At 37.6% G+C, this 20,023-nt stretch overlaps 3 protein-coding genes across 13 annotated transcripts; 1 reads left to right on the forward strand and 2 right to left on the reverse strand.

Annotated features, from left to right (window-relative positions):
* The first annotated feature begins 312 nt into the window (after positions 1 to 312).
* On the forward strand, positions 313 to 798 carry LOC116265629 (uncharacterized). Its single transcript, XM_031646368.1, has one exon. It carries the CDS (start codon positions 313 to 315, stop codon positions 796 to 798), a length of 486 nt encoding a protein of 161 aa, XP_031502228.1.
* Positions 799 to 3,712: 2,914 nt separating this feature from the next.
* Positions 3,713 to 10,231, reverse strand: LOC116258601 (calcineurin B-like protein 3). Of its 11 annotated transcripts, none has more exons than XM_031635841.2 (11): positions 10,126 to 10,217; positions 8,971 to 9,020; positions 8,615 to 8,672; positions 8,364 to 8,518; positions 7,352 to 7,434; positions 7,138 to 7,197; positions 6,531 to 6,639; positions 6,144 to 6,196; positions 4,670 to 4,750; positions 4,271 to 4,383; positions 3,713 to 4,003 (listed from the first exon to the last, which is right to left on the reverse strand). In XM_031635841.2, the coding sequence occupies exons 4-11, from the start codon at positions 8,485 to 8,487 to the stop codon at positions 3,946 to 3,948; spliced, it is 681 nt and encodes a 226-aa protein (XP_031491701.1). In that variant the 5' UTR covers positions 8,488 to 8,518; positions 8,615 to 8,672; positions 8,971 to 9,020; positions 10,126 to 10,217; the 3' UTR covers positions 3,713 to 3,945. The 11 variants fall into 11 exon arrangements, with proteins under 11 accessions (XP_031491701.1, XP_049934701.1, XP_031491761.1 ...); XM_050078744.1 differs by having other exon boundaries at positions 8,611 to 8,672; XM_031635901.2 differs by having other exon boundaries at positions 8,611 to 8,672; positions 8,971 to 8,999; positions 10,126 to 10,205.
* A 5,061-nt stretch (positions 10,232 to 15,292) lies between these two features.
* On the reverse strand, positions 15,293 to 19,547 carry LOC116245561 (glycosyltransferase BC10-like). The gene is made up of 2 exons (XM_031617045.2): positions 18,124 to 19,547; positions 15,293 to 16,247 (listed from the first exon to the last, which is right to left on the reverse strand). The coding sequence occupies exons 1-2, from the start codon at positions 18,682 to 18,684 to the stop codon at positions 15,606 to 15,608; spliced, it is 1,203 nt and encodes a 400-aa protein (XP_031472905.1). The 5' UTR covers positions 18,685 to 19,547; the 3' UTR covers positions 15,293 to 15,605.
* Positions 19,548 to 20,023: the final 476 nt, after the last annotated feature.

Here is a 20,023-nt window from a genome sequence, read left to right on the forward strand (position 1 = left end):
TGATGACAAGATGCCACCTCTCTCTCTCTCTCTCTCTCTCTCTCTCTCTCTCTCTCAAACCTGTTATTGGGCGAGCCTGGCTCCTGCAGAAACCGCCTATCTTTGGCTCGGAACAGAAGGCTCCGAAGAACTTCGAATACCTTCTCTCTGCCTGCAAATTCTGCACGAAGGTCAACTGGTTCGTCCCCTTTTGGTCTCTCATCCCTGACACCATATTTCATCGCCAGTATCGCAAAAGAAGCCTAGGTTGGACACTTTTCCAGAACCACCGACTTATCTTGCCGCTTGGGAGATCAGGACCATCTGGGAGCCATGACTCCACCAAAATCCTTGTTGGGTCTCCTTCTGATCGCCGGATTCTTGTTGAGTTTCGCCAGATCCCACCAGAACCTGACCGCGTATGAGGTGCTGGAGAGTTATAACTTCCCCAAAGGAATCCTTCCCAAGGGAGTGAAGGACTACGTTTTTAATGAAGATGGGAGCTTCGTGGCTTATCTCGACGGTTCCTGTAAGTTTGGTATCGAGGCGGGCTACACATTGAACTACGGTAGCAAGATCACGGGCGTCCTGAAATATGGCTCGCTGAAGAACTTGCAGGGCGTGAGCGTGAGGGTCCTGTTCGTCTGGTTGGGCATCTGGGAGGTCAGCAGGGGAGACGAGCAACTGGACTTCTACGTAGGTCCTGTCTCTGCGTCCTTCCCTCTTTCGAATTTCTACGTCTGTCCACGGTGCGGGTGCGGCCTCGATTGCGACGACGACGACGATGGTGATAGTAAAGTGGCCATTGCGGATTCTTAGTTTGTCTTCTTCTGTTATTTTTTTGCTTTTTCCTCTGTTTTTTCTTCTATGGGGAATTCTTGGATGGGTATCTTAGAACAACTCGCAAGAACCTTTCCTTATTTTGGGTTCCAATGCTTTTACTTCTGCTCCATTTTAGATGGGAATTAAGTTGGATCGTCATGGAATTATTGCGTGAAACTCTGTTTCGATCGGTGTAAATAAGTGCAAAATGGTTTAACTAGTTTTGAAGCCATGACAAGAAACTTGAAAGATTTGATATTACATGGATCATTCATGGAATTATTGCGTGAAACTCTGTTTCGATCGGTGTAATATCACATGATGCTTTACATGGTTCAGTTTAAAGCTTAGTGTTTCTCTTCTGTGGTTTGAATCCAACAATGGATTAATGGTTTTCTAAGCTTTGTTTTGAAGCCATGACAAGAAACTTGAAAGATTTGATATTACATGGATCGTTCATGGAATTATTGCGTGTAACGCTGTTTCGATTGGTGTAATATCACATGATGCTTTACATGGTTCAGTTTTAGTGTTTCTCTTTCTGTGGTTTGAATCCGATAATGGATTAATGGTTTCTAAGCTTTCTTCATTTGGAAATTTGTTCCTAATTCTTGTTCTATGTGATTTCTTAATGAGTGTTTCTATTTGATGTCTCTATTTGTAATGTGAAGAAGAATTTGGATTTATGTGTTTAGCCTCACGTGGGACTTTCCGCATTCTCCCTTTCCGTTCAAAGATTTTGAAAGGAAAAAAGAAGTGTCTTGGCCTTACCAAAATCACTTTGTTCTGGTCCTTGTTTTGATCCTGGACAGAACTATGTGAACATGTCCTTGCACATTATACTACTTTTTCTTTTACCTTCTCTGTTATTGTCCATCTTACATTTATTCCTCTGACTCTTCCATCTGTGAAATGCAAAACTATTTTGTGAGGCTGGAATAGCTGACTCAATTGAATGCATGAGTTTGGCCTGATTCTTTTGAAAATCGCAGCACATTGATCTGTGGAACTCTTTAATGCTGTTGACACCTAGTAATAACTAATAACAATGTATTTTGATCTTGATACAGGGCTGCGTCAACATATAAAAACAGAAATGGTTTGCTCATTGAATTAACCCGGACTTTTTGCAAACACTCCTGTTGTTTAACTTCTTTGTACGTCTTTTTTCAGTCTGTTAATGTACTGAAACATGCAAAGAATTCATTGATGTTGGAGGCGTCCTGTGTTCTATGTGACAAGGAGAATAGAGACGCCCCTCCGATTCTTTTTGGTCATTTTCATTTATCCGAGACAGCAAGAGTCAACAGGAGGAGCCCTTTCCAATGAAGGCTACACATTCTTGCAGCAGAAGCTGCCTGAATGAGGTTGGAGCTTCTCAAATTCATAATGGGCAGCATCCATGTTCTGTAGTGTTGTTTCCTATCTCTTGAGTAGCTTCTTACTTCATGCCACAGAGCCCTAAAATCTCGAGGAATCATCCTCTAAGAAGATCTGTTCTTTTGGAAGATAAGCCGAGTAGGAAGTGAGATGGAGCCTATGGATGAACGGGACTTCGGAAGATAGTAGAGGATGTAGAACTCTGTTGTCTTTCTCGGACGTCCATATGTCTCCTTTAGTAAGACTCTAAACCGGTTGGTGGAATTTCGGTTTATGGGGAATCACGACGCCAACTTCCTTCTTTCATGTCTGTATGTAAGGGAAACATACAAAAATATTATTATCTTCCAGCATAGGAAGTGATCAGATCATCTCTTGGCCAACAAAATGAAGGAGATTTCTGCAAAGCCTCAAACTTCTGTGTCCTCTCAACAAATTTTCTCAAACATTTGGGCAATGAAATTAAGGTGGTTGGTAATCTGTTCACTAGGGAATAATATACCAACTGTCAGCGACAATTAGGTGGAAGGATTCTGAACCGCTGCATTATGCAACACAATTTAAAAGTTTATTTATCAAGTTTTTTTTTTGCTGATTTTAGTATTGGAGTCTAATTGAATAAAAGAGGAGAATGTTATATGTGAAAAAGAAAAAAAAGGTGGGGCAAAGACTACCTTAGGTGTCTTGGTTTGGGTCTCTAGGGTTTCAATGACATAGCTTTCATGGAGGCTCTCCATAGCCGTTGGTGCACGACGCTTCATTGACAGGTGTTCCGCTCCCCACTCAAGTCCGAAAAGCAGTCATGAACCTTGAGAATAAAGGAAAAAGAGGAAGGGCTTCAACCTCCTTGGGGTATCTTCTCCCCAGCCACTCCCCCCTTCCATAATTGTCGTCTATCTTTCACTTAGGTCCCACCCAGGTTCAACTTTTACCTAACTCGATGCAATTGGACTCCATATAGTATGATTTGGGCTCGAACTTGGATCTTATTTTTAAACTAACTTTGAATTTTGCTAGCATAAGCTCCAACATTTATATCTAACCGAGTTGGTATCAGGTACAGATTCAATTATGAAACTGCATACTTGAATTTAAATCAGACTGATAACTGGGACCAAATATTTTTACTATATCTGATTCAATGAATTTGAAATCAGATTGATTAATCTGATATATCCAAATACATTTACATCCTAGCCTCATGGACAAGAAAAGAACAGATCGTCATAAACATTTGATGTGTCCAACTTCATGCGTAAGGTTTGAACTTCCGATGAAACACATTCAGCCTCCTCTTTATGTTGGAGAAAACGTTCCTCATCTTCCAAAAAATACAAAGGGAAAAAGCGAGAGAAATTATTTTAGAGAATAAATGAAGCAAGGAAATAGAATAGGTATGTTTAGATAAAGAAAATATGACTTCTTCTCTCTTCTTTTTTTGCAATAAACTTGCAAAAGATGGAACTTTATTGAGATATTTTCAAAATATTGGAGATACTGCGTTACAACATAGTAGATTGCAATTGAATCATATACTCAACATGGCATCTCATGCGGTCAACTATTTTAAGAGGCGAGAAGTTTGTGCAGATTAAACACTAAATACAAACAGTGAAGGAAAATGGCAATGCTGGAAAAAAAAAATACAACAAATGGACCGGAATAATAATGTTTGCACTGGCTCATAAAAGTTATTAACACTAATGTATCTCCAAGGAAGCAACAAGTCTTTCAATTGATCTCCCAAAATAAATAATCAGATCATCATGTGTCGTCGACTTGAGAGTGGAAGACGAAACTTGGAAAAGTAGTTGTAATGTCCCTGCAATTATAGACCACTAACTGTCAACTCTTAAGCCCATGTCCGCAAGATCAGTTACCTTTATCTAAATAAAACAGGCGCTTCTAAAAAAATCACTTAAGCAACTACGTTAATGGTCACAGAATTTCCATATTTGCAAGAGTTGGTGCCGATGAAATGGTTGCGATCGTATTCAAGGTTTGCAACAAATACTTTCTGATATACTGGACGTGCTATATAACAGAGTTAAACCAATCAACAGAAAAGGGTAAAGTTTCAAGCGCATACTTGAGATACGGTAGAGTCATGTTCTTTAGAAGAGAAGGGTGGCGCAGAACAAGACTCCTCCACTCTTCCTTGTCAATCTTACCATCATGTTTTGTATCTGCCTCCTCAAAGGTCTGGAATGTGGAAAAAAGAAAATAGGACTTGTCAGGCATTTGCAAAGTATAACAGATGGTCCTTATGAATAAAAATATTAAAGCCTCCTGACAACTGTGTGTATAAACGTGATTCCCTTAGGCTCATATATCTACTCTATCAGAAAAGTACATCATTTGCCATTGTTACATTACATGACAGACCAAAAGTTGGAACTAAGCCATCATTTACAGTTTGACTTCTTTTTCATCATTAGTTAATCTAAGGCAACGAAGTGATAAAATTGATCATATCATATTTAAATACCTTATCGATAATGCTTTCAATTATATCATCTGAAAGATTCATGCCAGATTCCGCAAGTGTAGCCACTACCATTTGCTTCACCTAAAAAAGGTCATAATGTCATACTCTGTGAAAGAAGCTTTTAAAATTTGATAAATGCAGACAACCATCACTTGATGCGACATCTTGAGTTGGATATTAGTCTTGAAAAACAAGAAAGAAAAGTCAGAAAACGAACTTGCTGTTGCATAAAAAGGCATGTAACCGTTGCACAAAGAAAACTAGTAAAAATGCAAGGAAATGCAGACAGAGCTTCCATGGGTAGGATGTCCAGTGAAACTCACCATCACTATGAAGTTGGCAAACAAACAGAGATCGATAACTATGTCTCTCGAAAAACAAAATTTGCAACAAATATAACCCCGTCTACTGTTATTTTCATCATTAAAACAAAATCTTGAACTCTTGACATATCCCGCATTGGATGAGCAGGATACCTCTTTTAAGAAAGGCCACGCATAAGCATGCTTTACCAAAGGACATAACTTTCACTAAGAAGGATCACAATTTTTCCAATGTAATTTGAAAGCAAGAAGGTAAATACTACAATATCTGCAATCTGCCAGCACAGACACCCAGACTACCAATAGGCTTATTGATGATTGAGGATAAAAGCACCCAACAACCTGAACTTACAGACAATGCTGCCTTAGCTTGCATATATAAAACAGGTACATTGCAAAAACGAATGACCCAACAAAAAGAAAGTTAACTTTTCATATTCCATTACCCTTGTCCCACAATCAGGACATAGTAGCGCTCAGAGAAAGAATAAGGCTTCAATATTATGACTTTTCAAACAACTATCTCCTAAACTTCCATAGAAGCATATTTTCTATCATTCACAATAGTATAATACAGTATATGTGATATTTTAGTTGTCTATTTGAATATGTGGAAATTACTTTTGTGTTGCACATAGTGAAAACTAGAAAGAATCTGTCTGGTGACTAGAAGCTTCTTAATGTTCTAAGACAATTCTTCATGCTTCATATACCAGATTCCACCCTCCAAAATCAACCATTATTTTCAGTATCGTCATCTTATTTAACATATACAACTATTCTACACAGTGCTCTGTGTGTGCATGTGATTTTGCATATATGTTGTCTAACCTTGTTCTGTTAAATACAGCATAGCATATTGCAGGACATGAATTTAGATCTAGAAAAGGGGGATACAGCCATTACCATGAAGCATCCAATATGACTAACATATAAGGGGGTACAAAACAGGAGTCAAACGATAGTAACGTGAACATACTTTAATCCAAGGAATTATGCATTGAGGGAGAGAGAGAGATTGTCTCCAGATTTAAGTTTTAACAGAGAAAATCAAGCTTACTGTACCTAAATCTTCTGGAAATTAGAAATGGACATTTTGCAGGCCTCAATAATAAAGAGATAGTTTGCATTTCCTTTTGAGAAAAGAATACCTCTTGGCGCTCAATGAAACCTTGCTGTTTGAGATCGTATAATTGAAAGGAAACTGCATTTGGGAATCATGTAGATAAGGCACCAGAATAAATTGATCCAATGCAATAGCAACAATATTTAGAAAGACAAAAAACGTTGGACGTGCGCATAATATACACTAGGCAAGAAAAGTAAAATTGTCAGAAAAGAAACTGAATAAATTTGTATGACAAATTATCATAAATCAAGGAGCATCATTAGGAGAATATAGAAAGTATATAGAGGGTGCATTTTTCCCAAATCTAAACCACCTATCAAAAACCTCATGCACAAATATACCCTACTTTAGGAATGAGTAGATCATAGTGGAAACAAAAAAAAAATCAGACACTGATTCAACAGCTTACAGTCGATCTTATCATCAATTGGAGCGTTGGGATGAAAGACAGACAATGCCCGTGCAAATTCTTCAAATCCTAACATTCCATTATGCTTAGTGTCGAACAAATCAAAGACCTAAGAATAAAAAATAGCAGGCTTCAGCTTTAACTGAAATAGAACTAACCATGGTTGTATTATATGTTCTCTCAGAACTAATAATGCAAAAACACAAGTACGTTACAATTAAACAGTAAACAAGGCACAACTTCCACAGGAACAAAATACATGTGGGCAAACTAAGACAATCCCACAATGAAACAATTCTAGCAATCTTTAGTTTAAGATCATCAATAACTTATTTGTTTCAATGTAATGATTTTCCTAGGTGTCACTAATATATATATATATATAATTTTGCATGCTTGCAGAGGTGATCACTCTAGACATTCTGTGAGTGCATGCATACTGTTATAGAATCATAAATAGAAGATTCATTGGCCTAAATACCATAGAATGATACATGATAAACCATCACAATTAAAAAGAAGAATAGGATGCCACACCAGTTGGGGGTATGGATTTGAAAATTGAAAAACAATATAAAAAAATACAGGAAAAGAAAAAAAAAATTACCCGGTCTGCAAACAAACTCTCTTTTTTACTAGTCTTGAATAATGCCAACTGGAATTCCTCCTGAAATACAGAATATCAGGGAACTGCTTCAAGCTCAGGATCGAATGTTCAGATACCAAAGTGGGTGCAAGAAAAATAGTGAAAAATTACTGTAGCCATAACTTTAAATGATGATGGTCTTCTCTTTTTCCCTTTGGAAGTTTGGAAATTGTACCTTGTTTATCAATCCATCATCAATCACTGCACTGCTGATCTTCTTGAATAGCTCATACAGTGCTTCTATTTCACTTACACTAACTGCAGAAAAGAAAGGCGAAAACAATCAGCGTGGAGCACATATCCTTTAAATAAGAAGTCATGAAAGTTATTGCCTAGTTACTCTTGTGTTGGTCCAGGTCACACCAACAGGGTCAATATTACAATTCTGACAAGACCAGGCTAACAGTATAACATTTTAAAAAACAGAAAATACATGTATGGCACATTTTTTAGACAAAAAGACAGATTGGCATGCACTTGAGAATGATAATGACCATGTACGTGGGGACTATTTCATGCTTGATTGAAATTCCACCCCTTTTGAACAGTAGTTGCTACCAAAGAAGCAAAGTAATGTGCTAGAAAAGAAACATATACAATGGAAAGAACAAGGAAAGCTCATGCATGTCAACCATTTCTAGCTGTTGTGCAGCTTGTGCTGCTGGCAAAGAGTAAGAGGAGTTTCTTTCCCTTATATACTTCATATTTTTTTCTGACATGAAGTCATGTTTTTGAGCATCTAAACAGCTATGTGATATGGGTGTGGAACGCATACAGGTGTGGAGCATTTTCGAATAGCTTCGATATAGGAACTAGGATGGCTAGAATACTAGTATACCAAAAGGTCCTAAAAGATTACAAAAGACAAAATTTGACTCCATCAAAGTTCATCGGGTTCAAATTTCAGCATAAAAGGCACAATCTGCACAACTGAACTGTGTTTACACACTCACCGTGGTTTTCACTGTGTCTGGACCACAGGCAAATGTCAACACAGCTGTGACTAACCCTAAGTCATGTCCACATGACATGCTAAAAAGTTCATAAACAGTTTTTTGGCAACTGATTTCCCAAAAGCCTGCTTTGGGGCAAAGCCTGATTCTTTGCCCATCGTCATCCGCATCAGTTATAGTCTTCCTGCTTATTTATTTCATTGAGAAGTTTCATAAATTATTAAGAGAACTTACACACAGTCTCCCTTGCAAGTACTTCAGGATCCTCAAGGCCCTTTGCTGACCTGTAGAAATCTAGGTCGCAACACTTGACAATGGAAGCACACAGCTGCTTAATTCCCTCCAGGCACTGCAACATGTTATCGTCAGCTTGTCAAGGCATTCCATACCTGTAAAAGAAAGAAACTTGTATCTTGGTCTGACCAATTCCAGAGACAATTTGCACAAAGAGAATAATGATTTCCTATAAATGAGAAACCACCTACTGATGTCTGTTGCTCAGCTGACCCATGTCTGCATACACAGGCAAAATAGACCAACTTTCTGCAACAGGAAAAATTGCTTAAATCCAGCAATGTCCAAATCTAGTTTAAGCCACAAATTGAGATGCTTATATGGGACATGTCGGGACATGAATGAGATATGCAGTTAGGTTCCATAGCGTTTTGTTAGGGGCCACCAGACGAGGGCATTTTTGTTTTCTTTTGAAGGAAACATTGGATTTTTTTTTTAAAAAAGAAATTCAAGTCAAGAGAATAGAGGGGAAGGATCTTTTGTTGGGATTCGTCTCAAATTTCCCACAGTTACTTAAAGCAAAAAAAACATAGGCACTTCTCCTTACCTTGTTTCTGGCAACCAAATCTTCCCCAACTGCAGTTGTTAGGTGTGGATCTCGATGGTTGAGAATAAGCATATCAGTTAAAAGTTGAGAGATCATGCAAGAGATCAGATATTATCCCTAATTACACTGGCATAAAAAGATACAGATGGAACATACTACATGGCGTTGCCATGCTTCAGACTTGCAAATGGAAAAGAGCAATGCGCAATATTATTGAACCATGTCAAGGTAATAAGATTTCACTTCCATAAACCTGCTGCAAGTATATAAAATATTAAATCCAACTTTGCTAATCTAGAAAGCAGATATACCGAACTGCCTGAGGAAATTTATAATTAAATCCACACTACTAAGGTTCGAGACTAAAATTAAAAAACCTAGTGATTCAGTCTTCCAGATACACAGCCATCAATAGACTCATAAGTCCATCTGTTTCCACCTCAACCAGAGTATTTGATAACACTGCCCAAATGTACTAAGAACCCATTGGTCGTCCACAAAAACTAATACTCATGAATCTCCGGCACCAATGCCTCACAAAATGTGCATGTTGACACTGAAAAACTATTAAAAGAAAAAGAAGAAACTGACTACCACCTAGAGGAAGGATACTATCTTAACTATCTTTGCTACTGAAAGCAAAAAGCTCCGAGTTCTGATGGCAGGGCTTCAATTTTTACTAGGCGATGAACAGTCCATTCCAGAAAATAAGGAAACAGAACGAAAAAAGACTGAAACATCACAAGGAAGCAGGAAATCTTTTACTTTCAATGAGAAGCTCATACATAACAATCCAACATGAGCTTAATAGAGATGAGAGAACAGTGATGAAAAAAAAAAAGAAATGCCAATTTCAGTTCGTGAATTGTGAAGAAGGAAACCCGCAAAGTAGAAAATCGCGCAAAAAGAGAGAGAGAGAGAGAGTGGGTGAAATCGAAAAACCAGCGCACCAATTCAGTCAATTGCGGCTTCGGTTCATTAGCCCGCACAACACAGGGATCTGTTTAGGACAAAACTACATGGATGCTTCACAGATTCCGATACTCTTAGAGATTCAACGGCGGTCGAGAACCAAAGACAGAAAAAAGGTCCTCCACATAAAGGAGACCAAACAAATAAAAAGGAAGAACAGAGAAAGAGAGACAGAGAGAGTACCTCACGTCGGATGCATGGCGATCAAGGGAGGAGAGTGAGGAGAAGAGACTGGATAGTGCCGCCTCATGTGCCCTGGAATTCGTCGCTTGAAAACCTTTTGTTCGAATAAACATACGATTAAATAATTAATGCAAGTTATTTACATGATATCTAACAAATTGCAAGTTGTTAGATCCGTTCTAAAGCATAAAAAGAAAACCAAGAACAAAAGACATCAACAGCTCACCATGCATTAAAACTAAACTGGCAAAAAATTATGAATTTATTTTTAAACATAAATGAAACCATCATTTTGAAAAAACACCATTCGAAATCAGCCTATACCATGTTAAATGACCGGCTTAAGCAGGCGAAACCACTTGTCAGAAGGTCGTTAAAAATTAAAATTTCTTTCATTAAAAACCTGTCCTCAGCATTAACAACATATGATACTTCATGACACCTTTTGGTAGCGCCTTTATATATACATATAGTAAAATTGAAATCAGCTGGTCAACGTCCATTTGTTAGTTAAGTTTTTTTATGTTTTGCATGCTAAAAACTGTAGCAAATGGTGTTTAGTGGCTAAAAACTGTGGCCAATAAATTATTTTTGCTGGATGCACCATTTACGATAACTTTTACAATTGTAAAATGTAAAACAACTCATCCAACAGTGGACATTGGTTGGCTTATTTTAAGATGTTTATATTGTATTTTAGCGAGATAAGGTACTTGGGCAATAGTTTCATTTTTTTCGTCAAAATGGAAACCGTATATAACTCCGTGCAAGTAAACTCATGAGGGCGACTTTAAAGTTTAAACACGAAGAAAAATGACAGCGTTTGAGAAAAAGGCAGATCCATAATAGAAAACACACCTCCACTTTCAATTTATATTGAAAACCTCACATAGTTTTCTTTATTGTTAACTAAATGGATCAATATTTTAATTTTTTTGGATACACCACAGTTTCTCTTAAGTAACTCATCCTTTTTATTTTTAAGTGGACATAAGTTAGTTTTGGATGCATACAATAGATCTTATAAGCACTAAAAGTGAACAGTCAAAGTTTTTTAATTTATAAAAAGTATGACATATTAATTGAAGGTGTGTTTTTATATTGGTTACAATTTTTGTTAGACTTGGAAATTAGATCTACATAGTTACTTTTTATAAAGGATAATACTTCACACACTATATTTATATATATATGAGTGATCTTGAGCTTGGTCATTAAACACACAGTCAAATACAATACACAAGACAGTGCTGTAAGGGTAAAAAATTTCTCCATCCAAACCTAGATGAAGATATATTGAGTAAATAGTGGTTCTAGATATTCAAGTCGCTCAATTCATTCGTGAGGATTGATTGATCAATCATGATAGATGATTGAGAGAAAAACTAAAACAAAAATTGTATGACTAATAATAATGAGAGTGTGTGTGTAAGAGAGAGAGAGAGAGAGTATATTAAGAATTTCCTCAAAAAGTTGAGTAGCTATGTATTATTTTCTCAAATTTTAGGTGCTCTTTTGTAATTTTTTCTAATTTGAATTAACCCTGACGCCTTCCTAATAAATACCATTTCGTGATCGGTTTCCGATACAGTTCACAACATTTCTACCGTCAAACTTTGTGAAGGACATCATTTGGTGGTATTTCATTTTCAACTGACATAATTGTACTGCCTTATCCTTGGATTCTTGCACTAAATAAAATAAAGAGTCGTCAGCCCTATGGACCGCAATGCTTTGGACGTAGTGGTGGAGCCAAAAATTTAAGTCCCAGCTAACATATATAACAGAAAGTCATTTCTATATAGAGATTGTTTAAGGTCTTTTATAACACTCCATTGTGAATCTTCAATGATTTATAAGAGGATTTGTTAAGTGATTGTTTGTCATGATAGTTTGCATTTTAAGCAAACTAATGCTTCCAGGGGCCGTACGGGTTCGTGCAGCACGTCAAGCACCTTATGCCGTCAATTTTAAAACGAGCGCAAAGATCATTTAAAAAACAAAATGCATAAATAACACAAAGCGTGAATAAAGAAAACTCGCAAGGTATTTCTTTAGAACGACTTATAGGCAGCTAGTAGCTGATTCAAATCTCCAAATCTCCGAAGCACCATGCAAGAGCTGATATTGACCAAGATTAGAAAAATGCGGGAATGGTATATACATATATATAGAGAGAGAAAAAAAAAAAGAGAGAGAGTATGTGTGTTTTTCCAGCTCAACTGATTTTGTAAAGCTTAATTCGGGCAACTTTTTTCATGCCTTTACTCTTTGTCCGGGAGGACAGTCAGAAGTTTGGGAAAGAACAATAATTTTTGAAAATTTTTATGAGGGCCAAAATAAATTTTTTTTAAATTATAAAAGTAATTTTTTTAAACAAAATTTTGAGAGGGGGCCATAGCCCCTTTGTGCCATTGTAAGGAGTGTGACCTCCTTTTCCGGTAACGCAGAAAGTGTGTGCATTTTTTCCGGCTAGTTTTAGACGGTCTTTTGTTGCCAGCCACCGAGAGATTACAAACGTCAAGCATCAAGTAGCCCCATGTTTTTGGCCTGTAGGCTGTTGAGAACTCACCGTCCATTTTCCACTATCGGTTTTTTCTAGCCAATACACAATGAAATTGTGTTCATAAAATAATCTAAACGAGTATTTGTAAAACTCTAGTTTGTAAAAAACTTGATTCAGGACAAAACTTGGTCTCTTTACCATCTAATCAAGCAAACATGTCCTGTAACACCATTGTCACAAATATCATTCTTGAAAAGATTTGTTGGTATTTTTCACCAAAGTTGTTTTTTTTTGGGTAATTCTAAGTAAAATTTCAACATTTTTTTAAAAAAATAAAAACAATAAAAATCATAATTAACCTAATTCTCAATAATTCTCGGGTACTTTACGGTATTTTACTTTTTTTTGTGAGCTTTTCAAAATCGTTTGATTTTTTTTTTCGTGTTATTTGATTTTATTGTAAAACACATTTTTTCTTTCAATGGGAAAAATTACAAAAGGGTGTCTAAGATCTTTATAAGATATCATCGTGCTCAACTTTTCAGAGGAGCTCGCGAAGAGCATCGTACTAGAAGAAAACACCAATCGTTTTATATAAAATGATAAAAAATATCCCCCACAAAGTACGTTGCTTCCCTTACATAAAGAAAGATATTGTTCTTGTTGAGAGGAGTACTTTTGTTATTTTAAATAAAAGATAATCTTTTCTTTTAGTTGGCAGTTTTAGTTGTTGGATAGAAATTTGTTTTTTTTTTCTTAATAATTAAGTAGTCTTTTAATAATGGGTTTTGTTTTCAATAGCTTTAACAGACAGTTATTATCATCTTGTTGAAAGCACTCAAGCCACATCAAAATCAAAACCATACTGCTCAATAATTCCCAATTAGGGTGGTTTTAAGCTAGCTTTAGGGAGTATTGTCACGCCATTCACAATGCAACAAAACTGGTACATGCAGAACGGCCGTCTGGCAATAGGAACCAGGGGTGGAGCCAGAAATTTTTCATGAAAAAGGTTGAATTAAAGTTTTTAAATTTTGACAGGGGCCAAAATATCATTTTTCAAATTTTTTTATATAGGATAAATACAATTTTCTAAAATTTACATGTATTTTTTTTTTTAATTTTGAGGTAGGGCAGAGCCCATGCAGGCCACCCTTGGCTCCGCCCTTGGTAGAAACAATCTATTTCAATCTTTAAGATTGATTCATAAAATACTAACAAAATATTTTGGTTATGAAGGAACCCGAAAAAAACTACAGCCCGCCTCTCATTGTTTTTGTCAAACAGTCCATATATGGTTTTTTCTCAATTGAAGTGTCTTTAGTTAGTGTCAGTGCTTATTAGCCTGAATTAGCTGATCCAGTGCCTAGAGTCATATTGGATAATTTGGTGCCTCAGATCATATGGGCTGCTGTACATTAATTTACATATAATTTTTAAAAGAATTCACTTGTTTTATATAAAAATTTTGAAAAAAATGCTATTTCGGCCCTAGTCAAAACTTAGAATCTTTAATTCAACCCGCCTCATAAAAATTTTTTGGCTTGCCCCTGACCCGATCCAAGGGAAAACAAAATGATAAGGAGCTTAAATCAGTTGCCTCAGGCATGCTTGTTCAGATCTGATCACAGATCACCTCAAATCTTAGGTCCAACCCGTATGGTTTTTGCTACCTAACATGGATTTGAAATTCACAATGTTGAAATCCATTGTTTATTTAGCACTAGTCCTAACAAATGTGGATCTCAAATCAAGTTCGGATACGAGATTTTGATATCAGATCCAAGGCTATCAACCATATTTTTAAAATACAAGCCATGTGAGGCATGCATTAATCAAATAAGCTTTATTTTATGTCAGGAGATACAACTTTTTATTGGCCGATTCTTAATAAAATATTAACAATATTTGAATCATTCTTATATTCCGAGTAATTTATTGTAGTATCCGCCGATATAACTGACCGCTTCCGACACAAGATGGAAACCAATATTTATTCCACTTACTTCGATGCTCCAATTATCATACAAACGGGGGCGGAGGCAGGTGTGGCAATGAATACATGCCCACAAAAAGTGTTTATTTTCGTATTAAAATTTCATGGCAGTTTTTTCATTTACATACATAAGTGCCTCTTAAAAATTTAAAAATTATATGACTTGGTGTCTCTTAAGCAAAGTTTTCTGTCTCTGCTCCTACATACAAACAAATAAAAATTCATAGGCCAAATTCGAAAGTTCTCTCTCTCTCTCTCTCTCTCCATTGACAAGTTGGGGTTAGGTAAAGTTTCTATGGACTAAAGTGAATGTTAATTATTGACATCTCCCAACTTAATTTTATATGGCAAATTAGTCTTTTAACTTGTCTGAAAAGTAACTAAGTTTCAAGCAATTTCATTTACCAGAAACATTGTCCTCATCTGTGATCCGCTATCAAACCAGTATGAAAGCTTATTGAAAACTTCCTACTTAGGGTTGAAAATAAGTGAGATCTGCTGCGAGTCTGTCGTTACATCGATGCTGTTCTAACACATTAATGTCAAGAAGGTCAATGACAATATTCACAAGTTTGGTACAAAAAATTGAACAAAGAAGCCAAAAGAGACAAAACTTGAAGACTCAGCCCAGTCTTTCATAGTGGACTAAATACAGAATAGTCAAGTCAATAAAAATGACAGAGAATTTCATTAAGGAACTTCCATGTTCATGGCATGCCAATAAATACCCAATAGTAATTTAATAAAAAAACAACAGGCATCTCTCTCTCTCTCTCTCTCTCTTCTCTTTCTCTCTCGCTCGTATATACAGAAAAAGAGATGGATGGCAGCTCAAGCAAGAGAAGATAAAAAGAATTTACTATAATTCTATTAATCACCCTCAACTAATCATGTTAGACAGAAATACAACGGTAGCCTGAATAGCTCTAGAGAATCAACGATTAGAGGAGGCAATGAAAAAAATAATGTTGAAACCAATCAAAATCTCATCAAGGTGGAAGTGAGATTCAGTAAAGGCTCCAATGCACTGGGGGCGAACTTCCTTGCAAATAGGTAGCACATAGGGGTCATCCCATCATTGTAAAGACATTCCGTCCCATTGTTCTGTATCGATCTGATGAAACTTTCTGTTATATTAACTCCTTCAAATGTCACAGGATGCGGCCCGCCTTTGGACCAGTCCACCCATGTGACACTTCGGTTAGAGTTCAGTGAGCCATAGAACATGTTCAGATACGTTGGTATGTAGTGCTCATCTGGGTAACAGGATGGCCAACAGTGCCTTCGGAAGATGGAGTAGTATTTTGTATCTGAGATAATGTGGATGGCCACTTCCCGGTTGGCCTCAAACCACTGGGAACCTTTCCTCCACTGACTCAGTTTGATATCAGGCAGCATTCTCCGGTTGTAACGTCCACGGCCATAACGGGATGGATCGTCATAAGAATCCACAAAGCTATGCTTCGAGTTGATGAGGTAATTGTAGATGGTGTCAAAATTGTAAACAGGGATGCAACTCTCTGAGAGTAGAACAAACCTCTCGTTTGAAAAATCAAGCAGTGCATTGGCTAAAAGCCTCTTTTCACCATCTACCATGTCTACAGATCCCCAGTGAACATCCTGAGAAGAAGAAAGACAAAAGGCAATTAGAATCTCCTCTGTTTCTTGCATAGCCATGATAGAACAGAAAACAATTTACTACTGTTTAACAACCAGAGTTTTCTTGGAAGACCAACAGCAAAAGACATTGGAGTTTGGCTGTTTCAGATAAAAATGGAGCAATGTGACTCATAACTTATAAACTTGCCAAATAATAATCTTATCCCTAGATGTTAAAAACTTGTGACTAGTTTGGGCCAAATCATCTGTATGCTTTACTGTATAACAGCATAAAGAGAAAACTCCTAGTTCTCTCCCCGAGTAGAGCCAAGTTTTATTTTAAAATTAGCATCAGGGTTCTCTCTCTCACTCTGGGGCAAATAATCAACTGCCAAGGAAAATGTCCCCATGGAATCAAAATTATCCCATAAATGTTACAAGGACGTTCTTTCTTGCCACCATGAAACACACTATTATCCATCTATCATAACAATTCTTTGGATAACACAGAAATTCAAAATGAGACTCGTATCCACAAAATCCATATTTCTCTATTGTGTGTTACAAAAACAAAAGCAATCGACCAGTGCGTTGATTCAAGCCGGGATGAATTAAAGGATAGTCCTGGGGGGCACGTGCAAACAGCAACCAAATTGTTGTTTCCAAGGTCACTGGCTTTCTCTCTCAAAGTAATCCAAAAAAGAGGCACTAGGCAACTACTGAGATCTAACTTGCATGCTACAGAAAATTGTCTTCAAACAGTTTACAACCTAGAACACTCTAAGTTGGAGCAATGGCAAAGACAAAATATCCTGACAAAGATATGTGGAACTGCAGATGAATGCATAGTCTGTGCATCCATGCAAACTATCGAGATAAGATTTTTATAAGATAAATATTTATGAAGCTCAACTGAACAATGGTCTAAATCGAGAGTTGGAATACTGCAAAGAAGTACGTAGCTTGCACATGCCAACTCAAATACTTGAAAATATGGAGTTTGAAATCCTTATCCTTTCTTGCAAGCAATGAGAAGCACATTACAGACATACCAGAAGCAAGTAAAATGGAACATCAAAAAGTACAGATAAATGCAAGGACTAGGAGTGCCATCCACCTAAGGTAACGAGACTCATGCATGACAATAATTTGCCACCCTTCCTTGATTTCTTCTGAAAAGATAATTCTTTTTCGACTATTAAGAAAAAATGAGAAAATATTGGAAACAAAACTGAGAAAAAACACTTAAAGAACATGAAAGGCCTAATTTATGATAGTCTCATTAGCGGTGGATTCCTGTCCTTTTTGTCTAAGAAACTCACGACACAGAGATCTCCAACATTTTCTCTGAAGCTATTTACGATTTGCAGATGAGCATGGAGGACAAGGACATAATGCTGAGGAACCAACACATAGAAATGGCATAACATCAATTAAAAATGCAAAAACCAGAAGAATGAACATGTGCTAGATACACCAAAGAGCATATCTTCAACAAACTTAACCCTGCTCAACCATTTTTTTGCATAAGGTAGGTCAATCAAAGAGCCAACTACATAAAAATCAACCAAATAATATAGAGTAGGAAATTTAACCGACTCTCTCTTTAAAAAGAAATGGCCAAAGAAACAGGGAAAAGCTGTATGAAAGTGATCCACTGAACAGCTTTAAATATGAGGATGCTGAAAAGCAGAAAAACATATTCCAGAGTAAAGAAATTATATATGCCAACTAAGCATGGAAAATAAGCCTACCATTTTGTATTTCTGTAAAATTGATGACAATTAGCGATGATCAAAATGATCAAAGGCGACGATGTCTAGTTTATCTTTCACACAAGCAGACAGAACAAGAAGGAAACATTTCCGCAGAAATGTGGCAGAATTGCGATGTGTACCTGACTCGGAATTTGGCGACCGACGAAAACAGAGGTCGCAGAAACATTGAGCTCGTAATAGGGAGGGGTATGAACGTAGATTGAGTACAGATCTTTGTCGGCCCGGCTGAAGAACTTCTCCCACAGTAGGGATAGCGGCAGCGGTCCCTTCGTCAAAAACATGAACGCCACCTTGGGCTTCCTTCTGAAGGGGTATTCTGCCTTCTGCGGCACCATTGACGCCCTCCATAGGAGCTCGGCATCGGTCATTCCGTGCGCCAGTTTCTTCGGCCGGACGAAATTCTCCACGCTCCAGCAATCCACCTTGACGACGTCTTCCTTACACCGAGTTGCCACGAACTGGGGAGCCTGAAAGAAATCGTGCCTGGCGAAGTAGCGCGAGATGTGTGCGCTCCCCGCCAGACCGAGGATCATCCCCGAGACGAAGATGACGAGAATGGACATAATCTGGACTAGTCCTACAGACCACTCTTTGCAGAATCCCTGCAACCGTAGCGAATAATCGATCACCGCGATCGTGATTTTTTCGTCGTCCATCTTGTTCTTCATTGTCGCCTTCATCCCTCCCACCTCGAATCCTGTTCCGATTCGGCTCAATAACCAGTTGGTTCCCTCTACATTCTCCTCCGATGAAGAAGACCCAGTTCCCACTCAAACCACCTAGACACAACCATCGGAACGATCTCTATCCCCGTTTCTCACTAAAACGAAGGATCGAACACTAAAAACGACGACAAAAATTCAAAACTTTCAACCTAAATCGAGGAAATCCCGCCTCCCCACAAACTGAACTCACGTTTCCTGACAACAACTCGATCCAAACAAGAAACTTCCTGATCGCCGGACTACAAACAGGAAAACCAAAGAGCGCCTCCAATCGCAATCTACAACTCAAAACAGATCTCCGGAAAAACTAAAGCTCGAAACCTCACCGAAGCCACCACTCTCCTTCCCTCCCTTCCGAGCATAGAAAAGAACAGCTCCGGAAAGAAAATAGCAGCAGACTATCCACCAATCGCGAAACCCCACGTAATCCGTGAACCAAAACGTCGTCTGAAATCCCGAATACCCCGCAGGTATCCGGAAATCAGATACCCCAAGAAAACGCTGAAAGAGGGAGCGCTACACGAGAAACAACAAAGTCCGTAAGATTTTGGTTAGTCACAACCCCAGAGAACGGCGATTCGGTCCCCTAACACAGAGGCTCGGAGGACGAAGGGGGTTCTCACTTCTCAGAACGCCAGAAATCGAAGGCCGCCGCGTGTTCAAATCCGACGGGCGCCCACCGAGTAAAATACAGAGAGAGAGAGAAATTCCCTTGGGATCGCACGGATTCTTCTCTCTCTCTTTTCCGGGGGACCAAAAAGGAAGGGGAAGAAAGCGAAGACGATGGAAGAAAAAGGAAGGAAAGTTCTTCTCATCTTCGCATTCTCTGCAATTAAAAGAACACTCTTGGGATTATTGAGATCATTTTCGTATTCAAACCGGAGCTTTTTCCGGTAATTCGAAAGGCGACCGGTGGTTTGAACTGTATTCAAAAGTAAACATGCCCACCGCATGCTCATGTTAAAAGCGACCTTGAAGTTACTTTTTATAATATAAATAATTTATAGAAATAAACTTAATCTCGATCCCAACAAAATAATAAAAAATAGTTGAAACGAAGGTCTAGGCAGCAAGATAAAAGTTCGATATTATATTCACATGCTAGTATTATCGCATATAAAGATTATGTCTATTTCCTTTTAAGGAGGCAGTTAATAATCTACTACTGTCTTTTGATCTTGGCCTGAATGAGACCTAAACAGCTTAAGCATGAGAGAGTGAAAAAATTTTCTTTTGTAGGATCGAACTATAGTTTCAAAAATTTAATATAGACAAAACTTTAAAATTTTACATG

This window comes from Nymphaea colorata, chromosome 1, assembly GCF_008831285.2.
Source record: "Nymphaea colorata isolate Beijing-Zhang1983 chromosome 1, ASM883128v2, whole genome shotgun sequence".
Taxonomy (NCBI): Eukaryota; Viridiplantae; Streptophyta; class Magnoliopsida; order Nymphaeales; family Nymphaeaceae; genus Nymphaea; species Nymphaea colorata.

Bases quoted from the DNA above. Each gene is read 5' to 3' on its own strand.
- LOC116245561 (XM_031617045.2), bottom strand. From the start codon at position 18,684: ATGAAGGCGACAATGAAGAACAAGATGGACGACGAAAAAATCACGATC. The intron at 16,248-18,123 runs GTACACATCGCA...TCTTCTTCTCAG, and splicing joins GTCGCCAAATTCCGAGTCAG to GATGTTCACTGGGGATCTGT.
- LOC116265629 (XM_031646368.1), top strand. From the start codon at position 313: ATGACTCCACCAAAATCCTTGTTGGGTCTCCTTCTGATCGCCGGATTC.
- LOC116258601 (XM_031635893.2), bottom strand. From the start codon at position 8,487: ATGTTGCAGTGCCTGGAGGGAATTAAGCAGCTGTGTGCTTCCATTGTC. The intron at 7,435-8,363 runs GTAAGTTCTCTT...TCTTTTCTGCAG, and splicing joins ACTTGCAAGGGAGACTGTGT to TTAGTGTAAGTGAAATAGAA. The intron at 6,640-7,137 runs GTAATTTTTTTT...TTTTATTCTTAG, and splicing joins AGAGTTTGTTTGCAGACCGG to GTCTTTGATTTGTTCGACAC.